At 43.1% G+C, this 12,100-nt stretch overlaps 1 protein-coding gene across 1 annotated transcript; it reads right to left on the bottom strand.

Moving 5' to 3' along the window:
* Positions 1 to 2,120: 2,120 nt before the first annotated feature.
* On the bottom strand, positions 2,121 to 12,066 carry RSL1D1 (ribosomal L1 domain containing 1). Its single transcript, XM_019715160.3, has 9 exons — positions 11,896 to 12,066; positions 11,024 to 11,163; positions 9,880 to 10,018; positions 9,199 to 9,347; positions 9,008 to 9,109; positions 7,091 to 7,184; positions 6,877 to 7,002; positions 4,856 to 5,146; positions 2,121 to 2,739 (listed from the first exon to the last, which is right to left on the bottom strand). The coding sequence occupies exons 1-9, from the start codon at positions 11,992 to 11,994 to the stop codon at positions 2,413 to 2,415; spliced, it is 1,467 nt and encodes a 488-aa protein (XP_019570719.3). The 5' UTR covers positions 11,995 to 12,066; the 3' UTR covers positions 2,121 to 2,412.
* Between the last annotated feature and the right edge of the window lie 34 nt (positions 12,067 to 12,100).

Here is a 12,100-nt window from a genome sequence, read left to right as displayed (position 1 = left end):
ATGAACAAAATTCTATTTGTGGTCTTTAAGTACATGCATTAATTCTGTTACCATCCAAGGATTGAGAACTTACGGTTCATAAAGTCCTAATTGGGAATCCTGGTTTTGTATTATATTAACATACTAGTTATAGGCAGTAAAAGCAGTAAAATTTAAGAAAAAAAAGTAGGTAGTGCACTATCTTCAAATACTTAATTAAGTGACAAAAAAGTTCTTTGCTATTTTAAACCCTTAAACACACCCATGAACTGCAAAGGAGATTGTTTTTGGTCTGGTATAGTATGATTTAGCAATTTCTTTGTACCCTAATTTAAATATTTCTCAAGGACACTATGAAATGCAATGTGACCTTTATTAAGTACTTGGATTGTCTTACATACATTCTAGGAATTTGAAAATATTAACATTTGGCTGCTCACTACACTTCCTAGATGACAAATTCAACATCACATATTTCTTCAAAACAAAAATGCTGCAAATTTCTCCCACCAGATCTGGGTTTGTCCAGTAAGTCTCTGGTACGCAGAAAGGACCCAGAAACCTAGTACTGACTTCTAATGAAACACCAGCCACACACACACTCAACCTCTTAACCCACAAGAGCTAATATACTGCATAGATTTCCAGTATTCCCTTGCCCCCTGGGTAGACCACAGCCCTTTCAGCCACCAGGTAAAGTGTCCTCCGTATGGAAGCCTTGGAAATAAGAGCACCAAATCAATCTGGACTTTTTCATTTGCAATTCAGAATGGTCACCAATTCATCAACTGTGGCCTTTCACTGTCAAAAAACTAGCATCCTGCTCAAGAAACTTAAATATTATAAATTGGTTTTCAATATAAATAACACTGAGAATTTACTAGAGAGAACTAGGCGCACGATGGAACAAGAAGGTAAACACCATAGTCAACAGAGACCAAACTACAGGCCGAAGAATCACTTGGTGCTGCAAAATATTTAGCTGGGATTCAGAAACCATACAACCAACCCCCAAAAACTGTCATGTAGAGAACGATCCTCTGATCAGGTACGAGTGTGCCCTCTGCAAAATGTATCTAAATCTTCCTTTAAATGACGCAAGTCTGTATGTCCACCTCCCCACAGAACCTAATTTCCACGGAAAACATATTAAGCCAAATCCCTACAACACATTCAATGTATATATATATTTTTAAAATTTTTATTGGGGAATGTTGGGGAACAGTGTGTTTTTCCAGGGCCCATCAGTTCCAAGTCAAGTCGCCGTTTTCAATCTTTTGTTGCTGGGGGCGCAGCCCACCATTACCATGTGGGAATTGAACCGGCAACCTTGTTAAGAGCTCGCGCTCTAACCAACTGAACCATCCGGCCGCCCCCAACATATATTCATTTTTACAAGCCCAAAAGGACAGTGGAATTTCAAATAAGTTTGCCTTTTAGAGGTTTTCATGATGTAAAAAGTTAACATTAGTTGAATTTGTGCTAAAAAGCCACAAACTCGCCTTGCCAGAGAGCCACCTAGTTTTGATTCCTGTCATTGTTTCTGAACCACGTGACCTTTGGAAGCCTGGCCTTCCTGTTCTACGGTGACTCTACCACTTTCACTAGATGTGTACGCCAACTCAAATCCACGGAAAGGCTGCATACTGTCTCAGCGTAAATTGAACAATCACCCAAGTTTAAGAGTCTGCTCTTCCAGCTTTCCAAACCTAGAGGTGCCCCAACTAAGTAAATTTACACAGGTTGAGGAATAGTTTGGAGGACGACAGGAAAGCCTATGAAAAGTATTTTCTTGTCTCTAGTGGCAAGATTCAATCTGGTGCCTCTATAATGCCCCCATGTGGATGTTCCCCACTGAATGTGCTAGCTCAGTGCTTTACAAGCTATGCTGACCACTGCTTTGCCAAAACCCACCAAGATACAGCATTAGCACAAGGGCCAAGAAACCTGAGACTTTCCCTAAGTTCCCTGGCTGATACGCATGCAGTGAGCCGACCACTGGCCTGAGGACGAGCTGTGGAAATCTTTGCAAAGACTACTGTACTGGGGCCCAGGTAACTAAGTTAGGTTTAAAGTAGATGAGGACAAGGGTTACATCATAGGCATTCAAGTAAAACCAACAAGATACACAAAGCAAACAGTTTACTGAGAAGCAAATGCTACACTTTAATAATAAAAAACACAACCACCAAAAAGCACTGTATTTTCCCTCTGTTATATTAGCAAAGACACAGAAGAGCAATTTAAAAAATGGATTCAAGCTACTGGTTCTTACACCCACGAATACATAACAGAATTACTTGTGCAGGTTTTTAAACAGTTTTGTCTAGACCTCATTCTTACGAGAACGCTGCAATGGAGATCAGGACCCAGGTATTTTTCAAAAGGCCTCCAGGCAGCTCTGATGTTAACTTCTGGTTGAGTTCACTGATTTTAGGTCAACTGAGGCACTTTGGGGTTTTTTGGCCATTGTTTGGGGGTGTGGGGAGCTTTTCTTGCCGATTTATTGGCTGTAGTGAAGAACTTGGCCTCAGGCTTTTTGGGTGTCTGTCTTGGGTCTTTTTTCCCCAAGGGAGAGTTTCTTTCCTTCTCCACCTCTTCTTTGATTCTTGGCTTCTTCCCTGGGCTCTTCCCTGGGGTTTTGGGCTCTGCCGTTTTGGGGGTCTCCAAAGCTGGGAAGGACTTTCTCTTCTTCCCGTGAGGTGTATTGGGACCAGGACCCTTTTGTGGAGATTTCTTTCCTGTAGCACTTTTTTGTACCTAAGGAGAAGAAAGTTAAGCGTAGGGGGGAAAAAAAAACCAACTGACAATGTAACTCCTAGTTACTGTTTTGGTGATTTGGGTCACCCCCAGAAGGCACACCATGGCATGACAAAATGAGGAATGGCTTTTCTTTTGGCCTCGCCGACACTTTGAAAGGCAGTCGTTATTCGTGATTGTAAAGACAACCCTGACAGGCTGCCTGGTCCACTCGGAGGAAAACCATCTTTCCCAAAGGTTGAGGGGAGGGCCTGCTGGAAATGCCCACCAAGAGCACAGTAGGGAGACCTGTGACCTCATTCTGACTCTTCTTTACCTTCACCTATGAATTCCTTACACATGCATTAGGGCAGAGGGTTCCCAAACTGTGTGTAAAAACCAACTGGGGTGCCAGTTAGAAAAACCCATGTCCCGATGTTTGATTCAGAGTCTCTCTGAGGGGAGTGTTATAGGCCAGGAATCCTGAATTTTCGAAGCACCCCAGATGACTATAACTGGTGACCCAAGGACAGTATTCCAGCAATGAACTCTGTCCATTATAGAAGTAGGTTGTATAGACAAACAAGACAAAACAAAAACCAACAAAACTTTGTTTTTGAGCTAATATAAAATGAAAAATTATGGCAAATCTGAAAACCATCAAAAATATAAAAAACAAAACTCCCTAATAACTCCCACAGTATTAAGTATTACTTATTGCCTTTCCCCCATGAGTAGGTATGCATTTAAAAGCCAAGTATTATGCCCTTCCCAATTATTTCATTAGTCTTTCCTAAGTGCTATAAATTCTTATCAAACCATTCTTTTGAATAACTTTACAAAAACTACTGCAAGGAAACATGACATTTTTTTCATTTTTTTGCTTGAACAATGACGAAACTTTCGTATTTATTACCCCGATCACATTTCCTAGGCGGGTTCAAAGGGCTTACACACTTTGAAGGGTCTTGATATACATCACCCTGTCAGCTATGCTTTCCACTCTTAATTTCCAAGATATTACCTGCCAGACCCATTATAACCAAAACAGCTTACTTTTTCTATGAGCAATTATATAGTTAATATACTGATCATTTATGTTAACTTCAAGTATTTTGATAAATTCAGTAGTGCTTTGGGGGTACTTTAGAAGGAGTATTTTCACTAACAAATATAAATTATAATACCCTTAAAAATTTTAAAGGTTACTGTTAGGAAGAAATACAAAATAGGTGAAGAGCAGTAAAAGCCCTGGGGGTTCCTGGTGCAGGCTGTGCCCAGAGGGACAGCAAGTCCTGTCTGCACAGAACGGGGGAGGGGTCCAGCCCTCTGGACTCAGGGACCTATTTCTCTCGTTTCCAAGAGGTCTTCTCTTAATACCGTGTTTCCCCCAAAATAAGACCGGGTCTTATATTAATTTTTGCTCCAAAAGACACATTAGGGCTTATGTTCAGGGGATGTCCTCCTGAAAAATCATGCTAGGACTTATTTTCCAGTTAGGTCTTATTTTCGGGGAAACACGGTAGTTGGATGGATACTACGTATGTGTCTGAGAAAAATAACATTATCAAAGGGTGAAAAAAAATAAAAACCTCAGTCCCTTTAAATCACCTCTTCTGAAATCCACGAAGTCAGATTTCTGTTAAGAACCACTCGGGGTGGGATGTTTGAAAGGTTTCAGAGGCAGGATCCAGCACCCACATTCCCCCTGGTAAGTTTTCTAAGACTGATTATGTGGTGATCCAGGACTCACCTTCAGAAACTGAACCAATGCCCAGATGTCCACCCTGGCCTACTTATTAAAACCACAGGCAATGTTTCCTAGAATTATTAATATGGTCACATCTCCCTCGATTCCAAGGTACATAAAAGGTTGTGTTTACTAGCCATTGCTCCAATATTTAAAAGAGGGGTCAAGTACGTCATAGAAAGTAACTCCTGGGTTCTTAGGGTTTACCCTAGTATTTTTTTGCCTATTGCTTCAAAATCTTTGGTAGGTTTCCCTTGAAATAGATTTCTACAAACAGTGCTTCCCTTCTGTGTAACACATCTTACATGCATCACTCAGCAATGACTGCCTGACACACAGTGGCCACTAAATCGATCCACTATGAATATTAAATATTAGCAAACATACCTCTACATTTGCTTTAACAGGAGATTCTCCTATTGGGACCAGTAGTGGAATTTCTTCCTCGGCTTCATCTTGTACTTTATTTTGGGCTTTTATTCTGCAGGTCTCTTTCTTTTCATGCTTGGGGGTCTCTTTTTTCTGGGGTCCAGGGTCCTTCACTGGAGTACCATTAGTTTTAGCGGTGGCCTTCTCTGTAGTCAGGGCTGATGCAGCCTGTTTCACAGCACTTTCTTTTCTTTTCTTCTCCTTTTGTTTTTCACGATATTCTTTTTGTTTTTGTATTTTCCTTGCTTCCTACCAAAAAAAAACCAAACGCCATTTAAGTAGGGATACTTTCATTGGAAAATAAATGGCAGGGACTTAGCACTTGCAGCTCTGATTATTCATACGTTCCCTGAAAGGGCCTTGACCTGTACAAGCTCTGAGCACACAAACCCCATTACCAGCACTTGAACCCCAACTCCACTTTGTTTTTGAGTCATATGCACAGGAACATTTTATGTGGTAAATTATAAACAGCAATAATTAGATCGGGTATCTGAGGTATGCAGACACAGGTTTTGTGAAAGTCAATCTCATTTGTAAGTTAAGAATTATCCTAGATTGCATAGTATGTGATGTGAATTGTACCTCAATAAAGCTGTTACCAAAAAAACCAAAAAAACAAATAAATAACTTCTGAGCATTTGTTCCTGTTTCAGGTTGTGGCTGACAATTAAAACAGTAAAAAGTTTACATAGCTAGAGGTCCATTATCCTTAGCACGGAGCACTGTTAAGTAACATCTATAATAGCATCCAAATTCCATTTTAACCAGCAATTCCATCTTCACAAAGCCCTCAATTGAATCTGCTGACAAACAGCAAAAAATCCAGATTTCCTGCTTCCAATAATAGCAGTCTATGTTATTTTGGATATGCCTCCCACTAAAAGTCAAAAGGCAGGGTAAAACTTTAAATTTTTTTTTTCTTTCATAGAAATACCAATGAGCTGATTACACTGTAAGAAATAAAAAATGAGGACCCAACGGGGTGAGCCCAGAATCCATTTCTGCCCAGAGAGTATCTGCTAATCCCTCACCTCTGACAGCCCTATGGCACCTGGGTGTATGTGTGGGGGTGTTGAAGGGAAATCAAATCCCAGTGTCCACAGCGTCTGGGTAGAAATTCTAAAAGGAATCCCCGCTCATGATAAGCTGGGATCCCGGTGAGTTCCACCCTCAGGACAAAGACCATCAGGAAGCAGAATTGTGCAAATTTAGCGCCATGGTTCAACCTGTCATTCAGGGACCCTCAAGCCTTGAATGTGCTTTCAGGTGGCCCAGGCTGAGAGTGGCCCAGGGTGCCCGGCAAACGTAAATGTCAATCCTCCGGAGAAAGGTCCTCCATCCTGCACCTCAAATCATTTCTGCAAATAACTTTCCAAATGCCATGACCATCACACAGAGATAACCAAACACACAAGGAACCAGCAGCAGAGATGACTGGCTGCCAACACCAAGTCTCCTACTATTTGAATTATCAGACAACGATCGAAAAATCATGCTTAATGTGCTTAATTAAGACAAACTGGAAGATTACTTATACATAATAGGAAATAAAAAAGTAAAGCCTATTTGAGAAAGAACAAAACTTCTAGAAGTAAAAAAAATAAAAGCCCAAAATTAAAAAACTCACTGGACACAATATAGCTAAAGAAAGAATGGAAAACTACGGAGGTTGGCCCAACCAAGGGGAAAAATTCCATTTTTTCTCATCCTGGCTTCTTTTGCAATAGTACCTGTTGGCACCAGAAACCAAGAGAAAACTGTTAGCCTAATACAGCCTTAAATTTTGACCATAAATAACAAAGTACGTAAGTAATATTGACTAATCTCGTGTAAAAAGGGAACAATGAGCACGAAAGCACAACCACTGGAAAATTACTGAGAGATGAAAGCCAGTCAGGCAGGATGGCAACCCCGCTCTTCCTTCTGGGGCAGCATTTACACCCTTACGTCCACCCAGTAGATAAAATTCCGCTCACTTTCTTCTTCTGACTAGGAGTGCGCACGCCGTTGGCTTCATCCTGACTGCTCACAAATGAAGAAAAGATGGGAAGGGCAACCGATCGCTCGGTTTTCACGTACAAGAGTTTCACGCTCTCCCACTTCTGAAACAACAACAACAAAAAGTGATATAATCCACACGTTTGGTTTCTTTTAAATGATTGACCAATTGATGCATCTGCAAGACTATACCTCCGGCAATTTCTGTGAAAGCCTTTTCACGACAGCAACAATGTTTTCCATGATGTGCTGAACTTGCATTCCTGTGTGACCGATGCGGATAGTGCTGAAATTTAACAAAGTTGCAGACACAAAAGGTTTTAAAAAATAATGCTTCAAAATAAAGCACAGGCAGGTGAGAAATACAAATAAACAATCCTAAAAAATATTTGTGTAGGTTCTAAATATACTTTAAAGAAAGATTATTATTTTTCATGTTCTAGAAAACGCCCTGCTCCTAAAATGCCCTAACAGGAAGAGGTGATCGAGGAGCTGGCCCCTAACTGTGAGGCTGGGAGGGTCAGAGGGAGTTCTACCTTCATTCTAGAAAACACAGGTCAGTGAGTTGGCCCACAAGCTTTTCTGAGGACAATCACCCCCAGGAGTGGCTGTTTTGAAAGGAATGACCCCTAAGAGGGTTGCTTCTATCTTTATAAGAAGAGGAACCGCCCTGAGCCAGCTGCCATGTCTGAAACAAACATTTCTTTCTCCTACAGTTGTCTTCTGGCCATGAGCAAGGCCATCCCTCCATTTGAAGCAGTGTGCAGACATAAGCCAAGTGGGAAGCCCAGAAGTGCCCAGCGCTCAGCCACTGGGTCCGCCTGTCCCCACTGGCCCCACCATGGGAGCCGAGAGGCAGGAGTCTCAGAAGCAGGATGAGATGGGCTAGTGTTTCCGCCTCCCTCCATTCAGAGGGGGTACTGCCCACTCTGTGTGCCTGCTGCCACCTACCTACAAGCACACCTTGGCTTCCCAGATGGGAAAATAGCAATTTGGGAAGGGGAGCAGAGGAAGGAAGAGAGGGAAAGAGGAAGGGGGGATGGAAAGGTACAGGAAGGGGAGAAGGAAGATAAAAAACGACTGTGTTGTGAAAAGGATATAAAATGGTTTAGGTTTCTTTCCTCTCTCTCTTTTTTCAATTAGTTGTTCACAAGGTTCCTTATGCTGTGGGTTTGGCTTGGAAAAACCTCAGGGGCAGGACACTGTATCGGCCTACACGGTGCCATCCCTTTGTCCCAGCCACTCACCCACCCCATGAAGCAGGCCTCTGACGTTCAAGCTAACTGCTTCCTGTCAGTCACTCCTTTGACGTCCACCTATAACCAAAGAGTTGGGGTCTAGGCCTGACGACCAACTCTTCTCAGCTGCCCATTGACACCCAGTTAAGGGGCTTCCCACCTGCAGACAGAGGAAAAGATCAGAGCCCACTGTCTTGCCCAGTCAAGGCTCACTCTGCCCTACCTGGAGACACTCACTACTGATGGCCTCCCTGGTGAGTAGAGTCAAGACACTTCGGTGGTCCCATTTTATGGTGTACGCGACCACTCAGTACACAAGGGCTCCTGGGGTATCTTTGGGAGGAAGGACCGTATCCTACAGCTCTGCCCTACCGGCAGCTGCCCATCCCCACACCAGATGCCCCAATCAGCAGACTAAGTATTTTATGGGATGATCTTGAACACGGTGAAACCAAGACGGAGGTGGATCTTTACTTCAAAGGATCATATGATGCCAGTCAACATGAAAGCCCCAAAGTCCTATTGTTCTCTAAGCATGAATCTTATTCTCCTTGCTGTGCTCAATCTAGAGGCGCCCTATCCAATAAGGTAACCACTGGCCACTAGCCACATATGCCTATTTAAATTTCCATTAAAATAAAGTAAAATTAGAAATTCAGCTCCCCAGCTGCAGTAGCCACATTTCAAGTGCTCAAGAGCCCCTGGCTAATGACACCTGTTCTACAGGACAGCACTGTCCCAGTGAATTGAACACACCCAAGGAATGGATTTTAGTTTTAACAGAAAGATCTGGTTTCATTAACACGATCTTGTGAAAAAAGTTTATAAAATCGTTATTAAACACAGGTACACATTAATGCATCTTACCTACCTGCAAGAACCACTGCTAGAGATGTTTAAGACAGTCCCGCCGATCGATTCGTTGATCTCTCTGGAGAGGTTCTTGGCCAGAAGGTTTACAGGAACTGGAACCCTAGGACAACACACAGGCGGTCAGAGCGCAATGCATACACAGCTGTAAGTGTCTTGCTGCTCAAGTCCAGTCACTGCTCAGAAACTTACTTCTTCCTCTTATAGAAATGTCTCCCTAGGTGGGAGGGTAAGAGCCGCCTGATTCTTGCATCCGCAAGGAAGAAGTCAAAACTACCCAGGAGGCGGAGCTTGGCTTCATAGGCTTTATACTCCTTTTTTAAAGTTCGGAAGGGGATAATCTAGAAAATGTAAGACAGAGTAAAAACACAGAAAGTTAAGAAACTGATCAACGACAAGCAGAAATACTTGAGCAACAATTTGTGTTCAGCTTTTAAATGTCCTGGAGCCACGGTTTAGTGAACACGTGAGGGCCTAAAAGGTGCCAGGCACTATGCCAAATGCTGGGACATGGACACAAAAGGGATTGGACCTACGCTGAAGAAACGACACCAACTACAAAACAGGGTCAGAAGTGCCAAGTCAGAGGCAAACACAGGATGGTGCCCTGGAAGAATGGAGGGATGACCTACAGGAGGAACTGACTGTCAGATCTTCAAGAGATAAGTTACCGATGCTCACATCGAGCTTTTGGGTTAACAAACCTCGACAGCTCGGCCATCATAGGAAAGATAGAATGCCCTCTACCTACAGCCAAGGAGAATTAAATTAAAAAGAGAAAATTAAATTCTTCGGAGAGAAATACTAGGTAACACAGCAATGTATTACTTATCACTCCAATTGAATCAAATCTTTTAATTGTCTGCTCCCTACCTGAGAAATGGTTTTAATTCCATGCTTCTTCAAAAGCTTCTTATAAAAACGCTCTGTCTTTTCAGGAGTTACATTGGATTCATCCTTAGTAAATAAACAGATCTCTGCTAAATCCGATCGAATACTATGAGGCAAGGGTCTGCAGAATACACAAGAAGGAACCAAGGAATAAAGCATTATTACAGACAAACTGCATGTCTATATTCCACAGAATATACAATAATTTCACTGTCATTTCAATAACCTTCACTCATGTTATTGAAGCAAATACCGAGAACATTTTTCCACCGTACAGAAAGGAGACTTAAGTTGGAAGGAAATCACCACAAATACCCATAGGCCAAAATAGCAATTAATATTTGAGATACAGTAAAAGTTAAAAATACAATCAAAGACACCCAAAATAGTATATATATAACTATTATTTTATATGCTGCTACATATACACATACTAAAATGTGCTAGAGTAATCGACCTCCATCATGACAGTTCTGGCTCAGAACTTGACCTTGCAGAAAACTCTGGAGTCCTTAAACAACATAGCTCTTAAGAGCTGAAACAGAAAACAGAGGCAGGGTTGCCAGATGTAGGTCCCAAATGTTACATGGGACCTACTTATACTCAGAATTGACTTGTGTGCCTTTTTTTTTTTTGTTAAGTCTGGCAATTCTGCAGAGGGAGCAACCCTGACCTAACAGTCCTAGCAATAAGAACGTGTCATCGCCCCTGGCTTCTTTTCCTTAAGGGATGCACTGCCAAGTTCTTAACAGTCTCTGTAAAAAGGAGTCCAGTACCTCAGGGATTTTAACTTGCAACTAACTTGACATAGAAAGATAACAGACTCTATGAAAATACAAAAACTGTTTAATTTATTCTAACCTTTGTTCTCTCAAAAACCGGGTTTCAGATTCAACAGAACTGCTTAGGTTAACTGTCCACCAAACCCCAGAAAACTCGTGAAATTTCTAGAAAATTTAAGCAGGTTTGAATTTGTATGGTTTTTTTAAGGCACAATCACTTAGTTTAACTCAGATTTTTATTTTGTGTTTGCAAAGTTCCCATTAGAAACTAAGATGCGACTGTTACAGTCACACAGAACTGACCAAGCAGATAAAAACAGCACAGGCAGAAAACCAGAACTTACAATCTGACCCTCAGTTCTTTACTTGGAATTTTCCACAATACAACCATTAAAAAGAAATTTTCATTCTCATTCAAAAGCAATCCATTCGCGTTTTTCCTGGACCTGGAATGTGCCAACAGGGCTTCCACTGCCTTTTTGATCTGCAAAGTGGAGACACACAAATAAATTAACTCTAAGTCAGCATTTGCCCTCTCCCCACACTTTTCCCTTTTTTTTTCTGCTCAAATTCTTTTTTAATAGGCAACCTCCACAGCCATGGTTACTAGGACCCTGCAATTTGTAACCAGAAGAATGTAAGACTCCATCAGAACCATCTAGGTGTCCGCTTATACCACTCGTCTGAAGAAAAGCACCTCTTCTACGTAAGACTTGGTGCCAAATCGAACACCCGCTGCCGGTGACGAAGGCAGTGATCCCATTAAATAAATGCCCGCGCGACACATCCTGCAACTAGCATTTACGGAGCGCTTCCTACTACGTGCCAGGCCCCCGGTTACAGCGCTTTCCGGGCATCACCTCCTCAGTTCCTGGAGAGCGGAGGGCAGCAGAGCCCGTTTTAGATACGAAGTGATTGAGGCTTGTAAAAGTTAGCGGCTTGGCCATAGGCAAACGGTAGGGAAGCAGAGCCAAACGCATCTGCCCCCCAAACACCAACCTACACCTGCAACCCAATACAGGGGAGCCAGGGCTGGGGGAAGCGGGCGGCCTGCCGGTCGTATCAAGGAGCCCGCAGACTGCGCGCACCGCGAACCAGCGACCCCTCCGGAAGTTGCGGCGGGGTCTACGGAGGCGCTCGGCCCGCCGCCGGCATCCCGCGCCTCACAAGGCCACGGCCACCCGTTCCCGAACCTCCCTACCCCGGGGCCACGCACCTGCCCTTTGTCCAGCTGTTCCAGTGCGACCTGGGTCGCTAGAGTCGAGGCTGAGGTTGCGGCGGAGGTCGAGGCGGAGGTCGACTCCGAGGCCTCCATTTCGCTCTCACCTCGTGGAGGCTCGCGGGCAGGACCCCAAGGCTGGCTCCCCGAGCGCACGCGCGAACTCAGGCCTAGAGCCGGAAGTTAGGGGGCGTGGCCGGGC

Source organism: Rhinolophus sinicus, chromosome 10, assembly GCF_057876585.1.
Source record: "Rhinolophus sinicus isolate RSI-liver-muscle chromosome 10, RSI-T2T, whole genome shotgun sequence".
In the NCBI taxonomy this organism is placed as follows: Eukaryota; Metazoa; Chordata; class Mammalia; order Chiroptera; family Rhinolophidae; genus Rhinolophus; species Rhinolophus sinicus.
This window is presented reverse-complemented; position numbering and strand designations above follow the sequence as displayed.